Raw genomic sequence first — 18832 nt, forward strand, 5'->3', positions numbered from 1 at the left:
CAAGAATAAGAGTCTTCCAAGACAAATTCAAATATTGAAAAAAAAAAAAGTAAAAACTAATGGAATTAAGAATTTTCACTATATTATGCAAATGTACAAAATGCTCATAAAATATGTATGTATATTATAAAAAGTTCTATAAAAGTCACACATAAAACATGTGTTCAATTTTAGCAATCGCGAAAGAGCAAGTTTACCTCTTCCCCCCTCCTTTCTACTTTTCTTCAACTCTGCAGTAAAGAGAGTTTCCTTTCGAAAGTCGATCGCTACGATCGCGCGGTGCAAAAACAAAAAAATTAAGCAAAGACGCGGGTAAAGTACGTCACGCGTTTCACACGTGTCACGCAAGCGAATATCGAGCGAATACAAGATGCGCGGTTAGCCGAGAGAAAAGAGATGCTCTTCTAACGTGTGAGGCACGCACTGAGAATATCATTGACAACACAACATTGACGCCGCAAAACACGTAGATAGTAAAAAAAAAAGGGAAAGAGCACTTATCTACTTTCAAAATAAAAGTAAGTTGAAGCGATAATGTTACGAACTCGTAAATGTACTGTCTTCTACAAAGACTATTATATGCAAAAAGTTCCAAGTTATTATAATCGCGATAAACTCGAGACGTTCAAACTTAATTGATAATACATTGAACGATATTACACGATACTCGCAAAAAAGGCGATTTTATGATCGTGCATATTTAGCATTATATAATTAAGTGCAGAGCTATTATTGTTTCAAAAAATAGCTTCGTCGTATAACTTATATTTTTCTCTCTGCAAAAAGGCAATGCATAGAAAATATTGCCGCTTTGTAAAGAAATATCCCTTTGAATCTCGTAGATGCTTTTGTAAGGAGCAGGTTAAACGAAGAAAGGTTAAACGAAGATGCCGTTCAAAGTAAAGTATATCGGTAGATTGGCTCGAAATAACTAGATCTGACCTACATCCTGAAATATGCATTGACCAAAAAAAAAAAAAAAAGACGACTACTACGCGAAACGGAAACATCGCGCACGAGGAGAATATATACGCGACAATTCCAATGCGAGGCATATATATCTCTCTCGCAAAAAACTGCACGTCGGCATACACGGAAGCAATACAGCGAGTCGTATGAAAATTGATCAAACGTGGAGCATCACCGACACAAAAGCTAACATTTCGAACATGCTATATCGGGGAACAATTGACACTTGACCCACAAATCAATTTTTCAGTCAATAACAGCGCCAGCACGTTAGAACCGTGTCGTCCATCGACAATATATCGGTATTGAGTCATGTATCACCTAATATTAACTTGCTCATCGTTGTCGCGTGAAACACACAACGTTGAATTCGATTTTTTTTAAATATAACATCAATGCTAGTCAAACTGCTATAATAGAAACTAATCTTTTAATTTACAAAGTATTGTCATTTAGAAATCGACTCAATATATTTCCAGTATTTAGCACGCAATAATATATCTTAACACATTTCTATGAATTTATCGATCGCAAACTCGCGTTTTTCGGGACGGAATATAAGATGTGAAAATTTACTTGTCTTTGCAAGTACGCATCGACAAATGATAGTCAGTTTAATAGTAAAGTCAATACAGAATCTGCTATATATTTATCTCCGCGATAATATGTTGACTTTATGCCGGTTTAGCAATGTAGACAATTTCAATCGAATTACGTCCAAGTCGGTCGCAAATCGTCGGGGCCAAGTCGAGTGATCAATTGATCGATTTCTTGGCGTGCCACCTGATTCGCGGCTGAGCAAAAACGTCAACCCGTACTTGTGCAAAAAAGCGAGATATGACTACTCTGCTCGGCTACGCGCGATGCAACAAGGCGTCGTAAGAAAGCACCCGTTCCAACAACACGCGCCGCAGAAACGCGCGTAAGAAAAACACGTGCTCGGCTCCGTTGCGGCCTGTGTGACGAAATAGAAAGACGTTGCGGCGCGCGGAAGCGGCGAGATACAACATACTACTCCCTGCTCCGAATTATTTCGCGACTCGAGGTGCAACACGCGCGAGATTTATCGCAGCCAACCCAACCGACTGGGCGCGCAACCAGCGGCTTTGTCGCGCGAGGAGAATTATTTTACTCGCACGGAGAGGGCAAAAAGTGGAAAAAAGAGGAGAGAAATTATATGTCAGCACATTTTGCGTGTTTTTAATAAAAATATCCCAAATCGTTTTCATGCGGCGAGAGCGCGGTATAAAATCCAAGTCGCTTGGAAAACGTGATATTAAAGGCGAAGTAAAGGAAACGAGTAGGACGGAAGTGTTTACTATTGTCGTTTCGCGAAACGTAAGTATTCCACCGCCGCGTGCGACCTGATTTACCTTTCCGCGACCGCAAGAAAATTCGCGGGTTCGCGAGGAATCGAGTTCCTTGCGTGCGGTGTCGATCGTCGCCGCGCGACATTGCGTTTTCCAAACGCATCGATCGTTTAATGAGGCTCGATGCATGAGAAACGATCGATACCGCGCACCCGTTTCCTCGAATCCTCGCGGTCTCCCGGGTTAACCCTAGGTTGGACGACTCGAACCTTCAGCTTCGGGCGGTCCTTCCAATGAAACTAACGACGGATTCACAGCCGAAACGATGTACACGGCCTACCGAGAACGAAAGAAAAAGGTCAGCTTCATTGTGAGCGAAATTCAATCCTCCACCGCGGTGACTGTGCGCACAAAAGAGGGGGGAACCCTGCCTTTCGAGCGAGCGCGGGGACCGTGCGCCGCCGGCTTCGGTCCGGAAAAGCCGGTATTCCACTCCGTTTTGGAGCGTCTACCTGCGCTCGGGTACATATACGAAACGCACATACAAAAATAACGCGCGCGCAGCCGAAGCCCGGCGAACAAAAGCGACTCACTCCACACGTGCTCGTTTTCACGTTACCTCGCTCGAACAAAAATGGGAGCTTTCCAGCAAGCGACACAGGTCGACACAAGCATCGTTCTGTCTTTCTTATTTGGTAATGAGCAACAAAGATAAAACGATACTTGTGTCGAGTTGTGTCGCTTGCCGGAAAGCTTGGAATGTCAGACGCCTGTGGTTTCACGTTATTTTAAATATATCGATAACGGAGATACGTTGAAAATTGTGGAAATTTTTTCTGACGGTATGCCGGCAGGGAAAGCGGAATTAGTCCGCTTATTCGATTTTTTTTTCATACAAACCGCATATTTCTCGTTTGTATATCGATCTACATATGTATTTGTAAAAAAAAAAGTATATTAAATTCCAGACATCAGCGAATGAGTGTCTCATTCTTATTACTTTCTTGTTCCCTTTTCATTAGAAAAATAAAACTTACTCTGTTTGTTCTATGATTCTATCCTATTATCATCGATCAGCCATTACATTACTCGTTAAATTCGTATCGAGTCTTGGAGCACGGCCAATAATTTCCCATCAATTTATCTACCCTATTTCACAAATCCTGGGGAATATACGCCAATTTGTATCGCGACAAAGCACGACACTGCAATATTCCAATGATACAAATGCTCGACAATTATTTTAACCACAATTTTCCGCTAAAATAAATAAAGAGAAATAAGATGACGTCAGAGCCGTCATTAGCACAACGTCGAGAAACATTCCGGCGTTGTCGTTAACCCCGGGGACTGTTTTAGAACGTTGTTTACCAGGGTTTAATTTACCGCGTGCACGACGACTAGCGGCGAGACGCGACGTGGCTATTTTACTTTCACTCGGCCGACGCGACGTGAACGCGACGCATCGGGCAGCTGCATTTCTCTCGCCGTTAAATAAATCGAAGAGGATCTCCGCGTTCGTCTCTCGCTAAAACGAGGCTCGTGCGCGCCATCGCTCCGAAAACGAGCTAGCAGCCCGACTCTCTTTCTCTTTCCCACGCTCCCTCGTCCTTTCCCTTTCTCTTTCTCCCTCTCTTTCCCGCCGTCCATCTCTCGCTTTCGCGTTCGCGCTTCCGCGGGCGCGGGGAGGCGAACGCGTAACCTACAACACAGTAATCCCGGCCACGGAACAAAGATTCACCGGCGCGCCGTGGCCGGGAGGACAGCGGACGCCAGCGACGCTCAAGGACATTCACCGTCGGGCCCTCTCGACGCTCACGCGATTTCACGCGTCTCGTTCGTGCGCTGCGTTGCGTTGCGTTGGCGCGACGAGGAGGCAGCGAGGATCGAAGCGGGAATGAGAGAGAGAGAGAAAGAGAGAGGGAAAAAGGAAAAGGACGCGAACGGCAACTACTCCGGCGGGACAGACACGAGCGTCGGATCGATGAGAGTTGCGCGCCGCGCCGCGCCATCCGTCGTCTCGTGCCGATTGGAAAAAAAGCCACGTGTCGAAATTACGAAAAAAAAATTCGAGCGCGCTTCTACGCGAGGGAAAAAATAAAAAAAAATATTGTCAATTTCTCGTCACGCGAGGCGAGACGAAGAGCCGCGACGACGAGTCGTCGCGCCACGTGAAACCTGACGCGTAGATGCGATCGGATTCGTCCGTTGCCGAAAAACGCGCGCTGATCTTCGACGAGGCTCCGAGCGAGACCGGAAGCGGAGATGAAGCGGCGCGTATGCGAGGAACGTCCGTTCTTCCCGCCGTCTCCGCCCGGTCGTCTCGGCGCCGTCGAAGCCGCGACGCGAGTGAACGCGCGCCGACGGGAAGCGTGGTCCGCCGATCCGGCGCGGCGCCTTCTATCGAACCGACGACGCCTTCGCGTCGGAGGTCGGAGAGCGCGCCTCGTGCGAACGCGACGAGGGAAAGTGGGCACGCGGTTGTCGATTTATTTAAAAGCGTCCGCGGCCGCCGCGGAGCGGAGCGGAGAGGAGAGGACGACGCGACGCGACGCGACGCGACGCCTCTCCCCGCTTTTGTCGCGTGATTGATAACGGTTTACGGTGAAGAAACACTTACAGGGTAGTACATCCCTTGCGGAGGAAGGAAAAACGCCCCAGAGCCCCACAGCTTGAGGCCGTTTTGCTCCACCGTTGTGCAAGAAAACAAATCCGTCGCTCCGCACCACCGCCTCCCCCCCCTTCAACACCTCCACCGTATCCTCCTCTCTTCCTTCTTCTACACCGACGCCTCCTCCTCCTCTCCTTTTGTTCCTCTGGCACTCCTATCTCTCTCAGTTGGACACACTACGCGTCGTTCGGCAGCACGTCTCTCCGCCGCGCGCGACACGATGTTAATAAAGCACAAACGGAAACCGGACGACGTACCGTCCACCTTGCTCGGCTACCGCACTCGGCCACACTCAGCGCTCGGCGCGAACGACGAAAAACACACGCGAGAGCATAGGCGCGCGCGCGCGCGCACACACACAAAAGTCGGGGCCCACGCACCGGATCAGCGCACGGTCGAGAGACGACGGTGGCGGCGGCGGCGGCGGCGACGATGACGACGACGACGACGACAACGACGGCGAGCGACGGCGGCGGGGCTCTGTGTTGCCGGGAATCGGAGCGCGTAACACCGTGACGGAACGCTCGTTCGACTGTTCTCTTTCACCCTCCTGTCGCGCGTTCGTTGTTCCAGTCCTCCCCTCGGTCAGTCCGCTCTCGCGATCGCCCCGTTTTTCCTCTCCTTTTGTCTGCCTCGCCGTTCTCACGATTCTGACTCCACGACCGCCACCGTACGTGGTCCCGCTGTGACTAACAACGATCCCGCTATCAACCGGCGCCATTGACCACTAGCGCCGCGGCACGGCCGCCGCCAGCGCCGCCCCGCGGTCGCCCACGCGCACCACTGCCATCGCTGCGAGAATCGAACGCTCGATCGGAGCGCATGTGTTGTGCGCCGTCCCGCGGTTAATTAAAGCCGTTTCGGCATATGTTATCTTTACTTACGCCTTATTTACATACGCGCGTGCATATATGTATATATCGTAAGACAGTAATCGTTCGCGGAGAAGGCACCGCGAATATCGCCTGGAATGTTAAAACCATGCTCAGCGCTACATCTGAAATAATCTATATATTTACATATGAATTTCTCAATTTTTAATCAATAAATAAACTAATTTGAAAGATAACGCACCAATTATTTCAGAAATGCCTTCCCCCTCGTCTAATTGACGTCCCATTCGCGTTACGCTTTCGTATCTATTTCATATCTTTAAGTAATTATACAATAAGTATTTTGTAATTATATAATTTTGTTAATTTGCTCAATACTTTTTTGGCGTCAAACGAGGATGTTTAAATCTCTTCTTTTAGTGCGTAAGAGCGCGCGGAATAAATTTAAAACAATCTAAGCGAGTCACAAATTCTCAGACCGCGTCGCATCACTCGCATCTCAAAACCGCGCTCTTCGAAAAGATTCGAGAGAGAGAGAGAGAGAGAGAGAGAGAGAGAGAGAGAGAGAGAAGTGCGAAGATACTCATCGGGAGGACGATAATCGCGATTCCTCGTTTACTTTCATTCCCCAGAAACGTGCTCGAAGCCAGGCAATTACACACGATTGCGGAATCGTTCACCGCTCGTTACTTCGCGCAATCGTCTTCTCGCGCCCGCGCGTCGCGTGCTCATTATTGCTTTAATGCCGCTCGTAAACGGCACTTTTTTTTCTCCCGATCTTTCTCCCGATAAGCGCGCGATGTGCCCTTTTTCATTCACCCGCGATCTTAATCCACGTGCTCTCTCTCTCGATCGCTTCGACGTGAGAATAAGCCGCGTCGGTTCCGTATAATCCGTGTTTCATTCGCGCGAGTACGTATACCCGCCTTAACAAAACTTGTCGTATAATCCCCGTGGATTAGCCATCTAATGGACTCGAAATTTTACCAACTCCTGGCGGTTTGAACTTCGTCGAATGAAATATACTTAGCGCTCCTCCAACATCACAAGTCCATCAAAGATAATTCATTACACACGTCCGACGTATCGCTTCATATATCTCACACGATATATCTCTCTAAAAATAATTTCACAGAAGCACTTTTCAGATTGTTTCTGATCGACTCTACGCGTGTTTAAATATTAATAGGAAATTTTAATATTCTCATTTTGACGCAAAAAATTGAGGAAAATTAACGAAATTATACGTGTGTATACGAGCTACTATTTGGCGGGTTTTTTTTTTTATTTTCCGTGGAGGATTTTAAAAAACCACAATGTTCTTTCTTCACATAATAAATCATGTTACAAGCAATACTAAAAAAGATATGGGAATGTATCATATTTGATCGAGAACTATTAACTGGAGATAGGGTTGGTGTACGTGCTACGAGTTTCCGAGTGATAAGTTATCGATCGTGGTCTGTAATTATGACGCTGGTACTGGTAAGCCCGGGTTACACCGTCGTCTAGAGGCGGCAGACTATTATTTCAGTCTACCTCGTCGCGCGTTTGTCGCGTTCGTATACGGTTCAATAAAGTCAACCAGGTCGCTCGGAAGTTCGTGCCGGTGAAATCGACTGACGAGAGCGCGTGGAAAAGTTCGGTGGAGGAGCTGCCGGAAGCGCGGGAGACAATGAAATCCCGACAATTTATACCCCTGGAATTTGGCCAGGGACTGTCCATTTTCGCCCCCGTGCTCGCGCGTTTGTCCACCCCGGCGCGCGGAGACAGAGAGACGAAAAACGTTAAACGCGCGATACCGCGATGTTCCGTATAGTGTCGCTGGTAATTACAATTTATAACCGCTGGACGCGAGACACGCGATTTTTTTTCTTGTTGATATACACCGCGACGTATATTCATTATTAACGACGTAAATCCCCCGCGGATCTGGAATTTCGCGATAGCAATGAATAGATGCGCCGAGACGTCGAGTCCGCGATTTAAGTTTACGGTTCGAAATAATTTATCGCGATGAATCGATCGCCATACGCCCTCTCGTTATTCCACATCGCGTTTTTACCCCTTCCGATATAACGAGCGATGACAGAGAGATATACAAAGGGTAAATGTTATACATTGCGAACGGCCGGGCGGTTACATGGTATATGCAAAAAGTAGGAAGTATTTCGCCTCTTATGGATCGCATCGCGTATGTATAGCCAGAGCTATATATACCGACAATCAACCTGCGAGACGACCCACAGGGGACGCGAACCCCTCTTCGAATCACCATAGAAACCAAGAGATGGGACGAGAGGGTGCAAAAGCTATAGTGCTTAGAATAACGCGGCCGCACGGCCTCCAGATGGAAAGGGATTTTCGCTGCACTGTCAGTGGCGTGATCGAGCTAGTGGAGATATAAAGATATCCTCATCTATATACAGAGGATATATGCACACTCGCTTACTATCGATGACCATAAAACGTATTGTGATATTGAAGAAAATATCAAATGCATACGATTCTCTGCAACGGTGAACGCCGCTGGAGTACGTTTTCTCGGGAAAGAAATAAAAAACATTAGTAGAAATTTATAAACGCCAAAAGCGAAAACGTAGTCTACTTAAAATCCAATTGTGAATTTTTCGTGAATTTGTTCTTATTTCAAATAATTTTGTATAACTTATATATTTGTAAGAGATTTTAGAAGGCATCATAAACAAAAAAAACTATATGCAATTTGTCTTTAAGCCTACTAACAAATTATTCTCCGATTATACTATTATTTATACTTACTACTTCGACAAATATTAATTTTGTCATATAAGCAAGTATCATAACATAAGAATTAGATAAAAAATAAAGATATTTAAAAAATTTGCTTAATGCTCTTAATTTGCGATCGCCAATTTCAAAGCGATCCTTTTTTCAATATAAACATGTACGATTACGCTTTTTGCGCCGAATTCTCCGTAAGGCAGTGCGCGATATATCGAACTGGGCGTTGTAAAATCGCGGCCTATCTCATTTTCTCTCCCACGGACCTGGCTGTTGCTGCTGCTGCTGCTGCTGCTGCTGCTGCAGTTTCAAGTGCACTCGGGGTAGCCGCGCGCGCGCGCATATTTTTAGAACCCTCCACGCGTGGACGTGCGTTGCAGCTGGAACGCACATGCGCGCATATCCGACGAACGACGACGCCATTCAGAGTCCTGGTATGCCAGTACCCCGCAGCCTGCACGGTCCTGATACTATAAATGTTTTACGTTCGACCTCACGGACGCCGCGGGCCAAACGGGTAATCCTAAGGGAGAAGGATAAGGGGGCGGGCGGAGAGAGGAAGCAGAGAGAGAAAGAGAGAGAGAGAGAGGGGAGAGGGTAAATTTATCGGATCTCGGATGGGAACAAAGTATCGCGCGCACATGAAGCATATGAATATATACGGGCCGAGGAATCTACGCACGCTCGTTGTATCGGGGAAAGAATAACGCAACATATTAGAGTCGACGGAGATAATTATCTGCGCCATAATAATACGGGCGAAACAATACTCCTGATGATTAACATGGAAATTCTCCCGGCAACACCGCGCCGCGCCGCGCCGTCGCGAGCCGCAATGAAATCACGGATGAATTTAATAATTAAATATTAAATGATGCTACACACACATCTAGCTAGACGATCTAATGAATATTTGATTAACGGCGCGGCTAGCTCGGGGCTTACGAGTATGTCAGCGGTGTATTATTATTGTCACCCAGTGTATTATTTGTGTTAACTGCTAAGGACAATTTTACTTCCGTTCGATGAACATTGGTCATGCAGGTAGATCTCCCGCATTAAATTACTTATTTCTAATACTAGGTCATACAAAATATGCGTACACGTCTGTGGTAGCTAAATAATTCGCTATTAATAACGCATTCCCTTAATTGAATTGAAATTCAAATAAGTAACGTTGGCAAGAAAAATGCATCGGCCAGGATTACCGAAGTCAAGTGTGATAAGCTATGCAAAATCACCATGGAAATAAATCGTTCTAAAAAAAGGGCAAAAAAGACCGATGTGGCACATCGCGGGAAGATCACATGAGCTATTTCTGTCGGAAAAATTCAGGTTACGTCTCTTATATATATACATATATTCGACCTGACTATAAAATATTTCCCTAGAAAGAGGAGACGACGGGAGTTGGCCGCATAGCGACCGTTGTACCGCGATGACATCTCGGTTTATAGGTCGCCTTCGATTTTCCGAATCCCTTCCCCCTTTTTTTACGATACCCCGAAGGCTCTGCCGCGGATCCCGCAGGCGACGAAGAGAAACGGAGGAGGTGCATTCTATATAAGCTGCCAACGACAGGGGGATAACGCGGAGAGATCTGTTCGAAGGTAAAAAAGCACGATGAATCGCTTGTCGCTCAGAGCGTGGGATTTCGCGAGGATCGCTCCGAACGAAGCGTTCCGATTTAGCCTCACTATATCCCTTAATACCATCGGAGGACTGTTCCTTAAGTATCGATATCACAGACGCCGCTCTAATGGAGGAAAATAAGAGAACGTTCCGCCGCAGCTAGCAAGAAAAGATGCTGTTCCACTTGCGTTCAGTTGAATAGATTAGCCGATAAAGTAAAAAAGAATCGCGCCTATAATCGAATAAATGAAAATGAATATTTTTGCATCAACGAAAGACTTCGCGAACTTTAAAAAGATATTTTCGAAGAAGCTTGGAGATAATAAAGAGACAAATTGCGGCTGATACTTGGGCGAGCGGCAGATCTGTATTACTAGATATTACGATCATTATTGTCCCAAGAATTGACATTAACATCGTGTACCTCTCGTGAAACTGCCTACACTCGACAAGAGAGAATCTCGAAGTGGCGTTTCCATGACGACTATACGAGAGCGAGTGGCACTGAGAACCCACTTAGTGAGCATAGTGATTCATCGCTAACGTCGCAATAATCTCGCTTGACATGTGGAAAGCAGATTCACAAACATTGTTCCATTTACGAGTGTGGTGGGAACTAAAAAAACAAAAGTTCAATTTCACGTCAGCTATCGTCGCGAAATTTAATTTCCCACGCTGAAGAAAATCTCCGTGCGATACGATCGAAGCGTATTACACAACGTGGAAGTGACCATTTATCATATATTGGGAGCAGATAAACAAGTTCAAAGCTTCTATAATGAGAAATGTCACTGCCGTATTGCGTAACATGATTCAACCGATGCCACCGCGCTCTGTGCGAATTTGCTCGTCCGTTTCCGATCAATACGCGACCGACCGACCAAACTGTTGTCCAGTCTCTATCTAATCGATATTGATCAACAACGATAATGGACTGTCGCGAATCAATGTATCTTGTCGCGTTCAAGAGAATCGCAAAATTAATTATTTATTTACGGAAAATAATTACGCGGACGGGTGTGATATTTAAAAAGAGAAGTTCGTTCGAGTGTTAATTTTAATAGTCTATACTTTTGCAGCTAGATACGCGATTTTACGAAACATGAAACTCCAAATGTCGTCATGCTTGCGAAGTCGTTTTACAAGACTCTCAAAAAATTAGGCTCACCCGCTAACGATTTAGCCATCGTCATTCACGTGACTCGTGCCTCTTTAAAGGATCGGTCACGTAATTGCGGCGAGACTTTTTTCCATTCTTAATGGGCCGCCAGTTTAATAGATGGGCGCCATTACAATTTTAAAAGCTCTTCAAAACCGTAAACCATAACCATCTTGAGAATTCAATTCGCGACCATCGAGGCAGGGCACTTCTCTTTTATATACGCGCGAAGGAATATTAATAGAGCAATTCTTAGCGAGAACGATATTATTGGTGAGATATTTCCTCGGATATTTCGAAATATTTAAAACCAGAACGTTATTTTGTCCCCTCCCACATTCCGAAGACGATATTTCGGATAATCTAAAGTTAGTGACGCAAAATACCGTCACACGAATACGATATGCTTCCCACCTGCGATGTCTCATCCGCGTGTCACTCGTACAGTGCCGTGAAGAGTGCCAAAGTTGCGACAGAATAATTAATTTTCAGTAAGAATGCTAAAATCAATCCACGTGATAAGATATATGACTCTTTATTTAACTTATTTAACCTCCATATATGCGACTCTCAAAAGAAGAGAGGGTGAAGTAGATGTAAAATACGTGCATTAATATTTCCAATACAGCATGTGCAAGGCATTACGACGCTCAATCGAATAAAGCACTACACGGCGTTAGAAAATTTCAAAATTAATCCTTTTAAACACGAGTTTGTTCATATCAGTCATAAAATGAAGAAAAAAGATGCGATTATATAATATAGCTATATAATAGCCAATATTCCACGAAGAAATCGTTCATATTTCTTCATTTCAACAGATGTATCAAGCGTGCCTGAATTTTTTTCAAAAACTATTATATTTGACAGAGAAAAGTGCTGAATCTTCCTAGCGAAACGCGTACAAAACGTGCGCTTAATGCCGGAACCGTAATGCCTGTCGTAAGTCTTTTGAAGTTTTTTAAAATTAATTTACCTGGTTTTTTACAATTGTTTCCGATATATCATGACGACCTTAAGGTTACGCACGACGACCAGATTAACGAAGACAGCTCGGCGGTATAGTAAACACGCGATGCATGCGACCACGAACGTTTTATCTCGCGCAACGGGCGGGACACGCTCGCGCTCTTTTTCCCCTTAAAACACATCATGTGCGATAAAATACGGTAGCGCGTTCGAAAACGTGTGTGGCAGCTTTTATCCGTAGCGCAAAGTTCGAAATGTCAATGATAATATTGCGAATACAACGCACTGCACTTTTGATAAAGTACATCGAAGAAACTTTTTCTCTTCTTATTAAATGTGTAGCAAGATATCTTTCTTCTTTCTTTCTACGGATACATAATCATGTTGGTTTCAATTTAATCAAATCAAATAACTGATTAATTGTGACATGATAGATTGATAGAAAAAAAATGTGGCATATATTTGTCAATAATAGTACTTAAAAAAATGAATCATAAAATTCTTCTAAGATCTGCTAGTTGTACGAGGATGCTTAAATCTCCTTGAGAATGCTCTCGAGTCTCGAGAACTGTAAGATGTCTAATGAAAAAAAAGAAATTGCGTATTATTTCTTAAATGCAATGTAATCTTTGTCGAAGCAAAAGAAATCTTTCATGTTTCTTTTTCTATAGTTACATTATGGCAATTGAGGAAACAAAGCAACGTTAAAATTATTTAAACGAAGAACGCAAATGTAAAATTTTTTGCAAATCGTGAGACAAGTGAAACGACGCTTTGAAGAATTGGCCCTCCCGCACTAAGGTCGAATGTTTCTCAGACGCAGCTGCAAAATAAAATTCAAGAGGGCGGCAGTCAGCTGTAAAAAGTGCAACGCGAATTCCGAGCTGTCTACGTTCCGGAGCGACTCGGAAATAAGAAACGTAACAAATTTATCTCAAGCAAGTACTTCGCTATCCGACCCAACGTTTTTCGCATAAAAAATAATTACACATTACATTAAAAAGTTAGATTTAAAAATCGCATTTAAAAGATATTTTCAATAATTGCGCTTTATAGAATCTTGAACAATTAGGATCGATTTTATATATAATTATATTGTTTTTTCCGTTTTATAAATATAAAACGGAAAATATTTGTTTCTCTTTCATACGCACATCAAAAAGATATTTTTAAATGATATTCTTTTTCAGTTCTACAATTTCATACTTCAGTTATATTTAAAGATATTTAATTATAAATGACTGTGTGATTTATCTGAGCATTAACATATTCCGATTCTACATTGACGCAAAGGTTATTGGAAATTCATAAATTATTAGTTCACATTTGGATATTTTTATATCTTCTCCGATCATATTCCGGATTTCTCAAGTTCAGTGATCAAAATACTTGACAACTTTTCACACCAATTCTGTATACGCTACGATCCTTATCTTTTTCATATTCTCTCACGCGCTTCTGCTTCCTGTCAGTCAAAGAAATCCACGACGGTATATTTCTCTTGCAATAAGTATACACGCGCCATCCGGTAGTCAAATCTCAGGGAGAGATCTTAACAGGCGCGTAAACATAGCAATGTTTAATCGCTTGCGCTGGATCTTCTCGTGTAAACGACGAAAAGATCCACATCGAAGATCATAGCTCTGTTTTTTCGAGTCTCAGAAATGGACCTTCGGTCCATTTTATAATATTGATTAAACATTTTTGTCGATGGAGATATGGAATTGTTTCCGATACGAATAACAAGCGTCTGAATTCGATTAAAGAGTGGGGCATGAAAAAATAACTCGATCTTAATATACATATACTTCATGCTTGTACCGGATAAGTTTAAATGAAAGACTCTTTAAGATAAATTCGGAATTAACTCAAGAAATATATTAACAACTTAATTTTTAATTAATGGCAATCTAACATTGAAGATTAAAAAATCTCATTTCAACGGGTAGACGATAAAATCGCATTTTTTCATTTAATTCCAGGCGGATCTTACTTTGACGGAAGTTTCATTCCAGGCTGAACTGCGCTAAGATATTCAACGTCAAAAGATTGAAACATTGAAATGTAGAAAGATTGAAACCTCTTAATCCAATAAAAGCGGAAAGCGGTTACGCGACGTTAAATTAATGTCAATATTAACCCGTTATTGACGCATGTAAATGTAATTATAAAGTCAAATATTACACGCTGCCACGCACGTTGTGTAACCCGACAGCACGTTATTAAACAAGAGATAGGAAATTTCGCGAGATGTGAACTATAGAGATATAGTCGTGTAATCCACGTTTCGTTAGGCAAGCGTATTCGATTCTTTCACTCCCACGGTTCTTCGATGAGAATAATTATTTTCTGGCGGATGAGAGACGCGGTCGCGCACGTGTAGATCCTGCGGGAACGCGAAAACACCCCCCTTCGCCGGCAGAGAGAAAGAGAGAGAGAAAGAGAGAGAGGATCGGATTACAGGGCTGTATCCTCTGGCACGGGTTCAATTTTCTAGCTAAATATACGCGGTGCGTATATTTGGCGAATCGGTCGGTTGTTTCAATCGTGAGCTTCACCACGCCTCGGCAACGCCATGGAGAGTCCCCGAGCTAAAATCAATGGCGCGCGCCCGGGAGGAGAGGACAAACGCGGGTCTAGCTGAAAATAGGCGATAATCTCGATTGTTCTCGAGAGTGGAGAATCTCCGTCTAGCGCGCGTAGACGAATCGATCGAAACACGCGACGTGACGTACTTTGCCGCGAGCATTTATTCGAAAAAAAAAAATTTTTCACAGAAAGTTAATAAAATAAAAAAAAAGACCTTTCAAAGTCTACATTGGAAATATTAATGCGCTTGTAACAAGAGATTTTTCGACAATATACACTGTTAAATATTAAAAGCTAAAACTTAAATCAATACCTTGAGTTAAATAACATTTTGTTATTTTTAACTACCATGTGTGTCGAAATTTATTATTTTAACACAAAACAGTATTATTTTAACTCTATTGGTTTAGTTAAAATAACGAAATATTTAGTAGAAGCAGTGGCGACAGATAGAAATGGTTGAAAAATGACTGAAATTGAATATAAAACTCGACACTACGAATTTAAGAATGTAAAGAAAATCAATATTAATCACAAGATTATAAAAGATAAATAAAAATGCACATATTTATATGGATTTATTTTAGAATGTTAAAAATATTAATATCAATAATATTTGAACACAGATTAATTACGTTGCATTGAATTGCATTTTATAGTTCAGTGTTCGCGAAAAATTATCCGCATTTAAAAATCGCAATTTTTCCTCAAAAGAAAAATTTTGCTACTATCGTAATGCGCAAGCGAAATAACAAACGCGTTTCAAAAGCATTCCGGGTGCGGTGGATTGCTTTCGTTGAGTCATCGCGAACTATTTCCAGTTAATTGACCAATGAAACTTTCCATCACGCTTCCACCGACAATTTCGTGTATAAAGTCAAACACGGAATTATTCCCAACTCTATCCGCAATGAATGCTATTTATGTGGATTCATTTATCAAAAATCGATACGATAAATCTGACGATGAGATAACGTCTACCGTACAATTATTAAAAGACAGAAATGGAACAATTCTCCATTAATCCAGCTTTTAAAAAATTCCATTAATCCAGTTTATAAAAATCTCTGAACCAAATGGCAAATAAATTTATGAATCAAATTTCTTGATTGATTGGTATCAATTTTCCAATTTACCGCTTTTAAACGTTATATAATATTTACCACATAAAGTGCAAAAACAGAATTAGTTGATTGATTTAAACTTTAAAGAGATCATACAACTGCAATACATTCCTTGCAGCATTCAACGAGCTTTTCACGGAAAGTTCATACAATATACTTGTATTGATGAGAGGGATAAAAAAGGAATATAGGTATATGATAAATGTGTGTATATGTATCCGTATACAAATGCGAATGTCCGCTGGGTGCGAGCTCGGGTCCGTGCGGGTTCGCCAGGCCCAAATGTCATCCCTGCGAGAAGAGAGAATCTCTGCAAAATTATTTTCAGGATCAGCCTGACATCTCTCTCGAATATCGCGCGATTCTAGCCGATAAGGCGGCCACGTGCCGGCCTGATTATGATTTATCATCATTCCGCGGGGTTGCAACGCGTAACTCGTTCCACCGTGTGCAGCGTGTGCTTAATTCCCGTTTGTTAACGCTCGCAGCTTCCACGCGGTTGAACGTTCAACAGCCTCAAATAATCGGTCGCGCATTGTTTCCGAGTGATTTCCCGCGCAGCTACTTCGCCCGAATAATCGCTGGCCGTCCAACGATAAACGAGCGCGTCGGCGGCGGATCAAAGCGTACCACGATTGTTCTTACCGATGACATTAATTATTAATTGCACGCGTTTCGTCGCGTGGGAGAAAAGCTATCGGCGAACGCGATGAAAAGGCTGCAAGCCGTTGCCGCGCGAGCGAGCAAGTCCGGAAAGGAGTCGAGGAAATACGCAGGGAGCTGCGTTATCGATGCACTCGGAACCATCTATCGACATCAACGCTACGCTACTCGAGTCGCGCTGCGTTTTCGGAATGCACGGCGGATGGCGCCGGGGGTCCGCTAGCTCGCCCCGCACGAGCGAGAATCGAAGACGAGACGAATCGACGTTGGAAACGGCCATTTCATTAAATTTCGAAGAAACGCGATTTCGTTTAATAATTTCAGATTGATTCATGATGACTGTACGAGCAGTATGCAGATTAACGTGAGAAAAATTGCAGGAAACCTCATTCGCATTTTGTATGACTTGTATCCCTAATTATCCAATAAATACCAGCCTGAAATAAGACGATTCTCTCTTCTCGTGATATTTTTACTTTGCGATCAATGTTAAAATTCGGCAATAATCAAGTCAGTCTGGATATAACAAAACGGTAAATATCCGAAATGTGTGCCAGCTATTTCGAAGGTGGCACACAATATCGATTCTGAAGCGTGTGTCGCAATGGAAAATAAATAGATGCATTTCATGCATTGATCTAACAAAGCTTGACTTTCGTCCCGTTTGGAATAAATAACAAATAACTCAAATGAAAGATATACGCTTCGATATATATGCCCGGATATATTACTACAAATCGAGTCGGAGCTTTCTCTCTCGGAGTAAACGGCGGGTCTTCGCCCGACGTAGATTTTTTTCTTTTTACGCGCACGCAGTTTTGCGCTTTCCGCAAAACGTGCGTAAGGCTCATTTTCGCGCGCACGTCGTGCACGACTTCGTCGACGTGAGAGGTACGTCGCGACGAAGGTGCGATTATAAGGAACGATCTCTGCGACACGTACCCAAATCTCGCGATACAATTGCTCCCACTCGTGATTCAGCTCATAATTGATCCGGATGTTACGCAGGCGGGCAGTCCTAAACGTTTCGTCGAACGATTTTCGGTCCAGCCGGCCGTGGCCATGTCGCGCTCTTCGCATGATCGCGAACGATTAAACGGAACGAGCGAGATTTCGAAATGATTTTTCGCGCGGGCTCGAAAACGCGGTCGGCGGCGCCATCTGCGGGCCGCGCGCAAAACTTTTGCGGCGTGGTCGGCATTACAGACATCGGCTCTCTCACCGGAGGAAGATAAGTCACTTCAGGATAATTTTAATTTTTTTTTTACCATAGAAATAATATCGATACGTTAAAAAACATATGTTATACATATGTAACATATACTTTATATTGTAAAGAATTTCTCGCATAATTTTCAAGAGAATGCATATTAAACAAAAATAAATATATTTGACATATATTTACGTTTTCAAATTATAAATTTAAAAACATACGTTTATGTTTATAATTTAATTAAATCTATAAATTATAAACATACAATTGTGTTTTTAATATAAGTGATCTTATTTAAATTTTTACATATTACATATTTTTTCACAAGTATACGTATATATTTAAATATATAATTTGCATTAAAATTCTGTTCAGAGAAACGCAAACGGAAGAAAAAGCGCAGCTATATTATAAACCGTGGATTAAATATGTGGATTAAAATATTCTAATATAATTCACAGTAAAATTTGATTTATCGATCTTCGCATCAAGCATTTTATACTCACTATTAACATATTTTCTTCTTCTCGTTTAAATTATTCAATTAATTTGTAAAAAGTAGACACCATCAGCTTGCATAAAGGGAGAAAAATCTAAATAATTCCAAACGGACCTTATATTTTAAATGCAGCGTAACGCAGTATATACCTTAATTACATTTCCGATAACTCCATTAATACCGTTACCGAGCTCTCTAATTACATTCTTAATTACACTCGACCAATGCACGCATGTATTTTCAGTGACGGATATAATGTGTAAAATACTCGCTTTATTTACCGATTTTGCATCCGAATTATCGTTAATATTATAACGACTTTATGAATATTATAACACGAGACAGCTTTATTCAATAACCAAAAATTACAACCGGAAAGATCGATTAAAGATTATGTTATTCCAAATATTATATGAAAGCAATAGAAATCGTTCTTTT

General features: G+C 42.6%; 1 protein-coding gene across 11 annotated transcripts in view; it reads right to left on the minus strand.

Annotated features, from left to right (window-relative positions):
- The window catches only part of LOC143908149 (RNA binding protein fox-1 homolog 2), a 270571-nt gene that overhangs the window by 140494 nt on the left and 111245 nt on the right, over positions 1 to 18832 (minus strand). For 4 of the 11 annotated variants that reach the window (XM_077425524.1, XM_077425523.1, XM_077425516.1 and 1 more), the window contains exon 1: positions 4900 to 5658. The exons of 2 other annotated variants lie outside the window; for them this stretch is intronic. In XM_077425524.1, coding sequence (XP_077281650.1) covers positions 4900 to 4911 — 12 coding nt within the window. In that variant the 5' untranslated portion in view covers positions 4912 to 5658. Of the gene's footprint in view, positions 1 to 4899; positions 5659 to 18832 lie in introns of those variants that run through there. 5 more of the 11 variants (XM_077425515.1, XM_077425513.1, XM_077425519.1 and 2 more) reach the window with 3 other exon arrangements.

The sequence above is a fragment of the Temnothorax americanus genome, unplaced genomic scaffold (assembly GCF_048541705.1).
Source record: "Temnothorax americanus isolate GAGA-0224 unplaced genomic scaffold, ASM4854170v1 Scaffold9, whole genome shotgun sequence".
Classification (NCBI taxonomy): domain Eukaryota; kingdom Metazoa; phylum Arthropoda; class Insecta; order Hymenoptera; family Formicidae; genus Temnothorax; species Temnothorax americanus.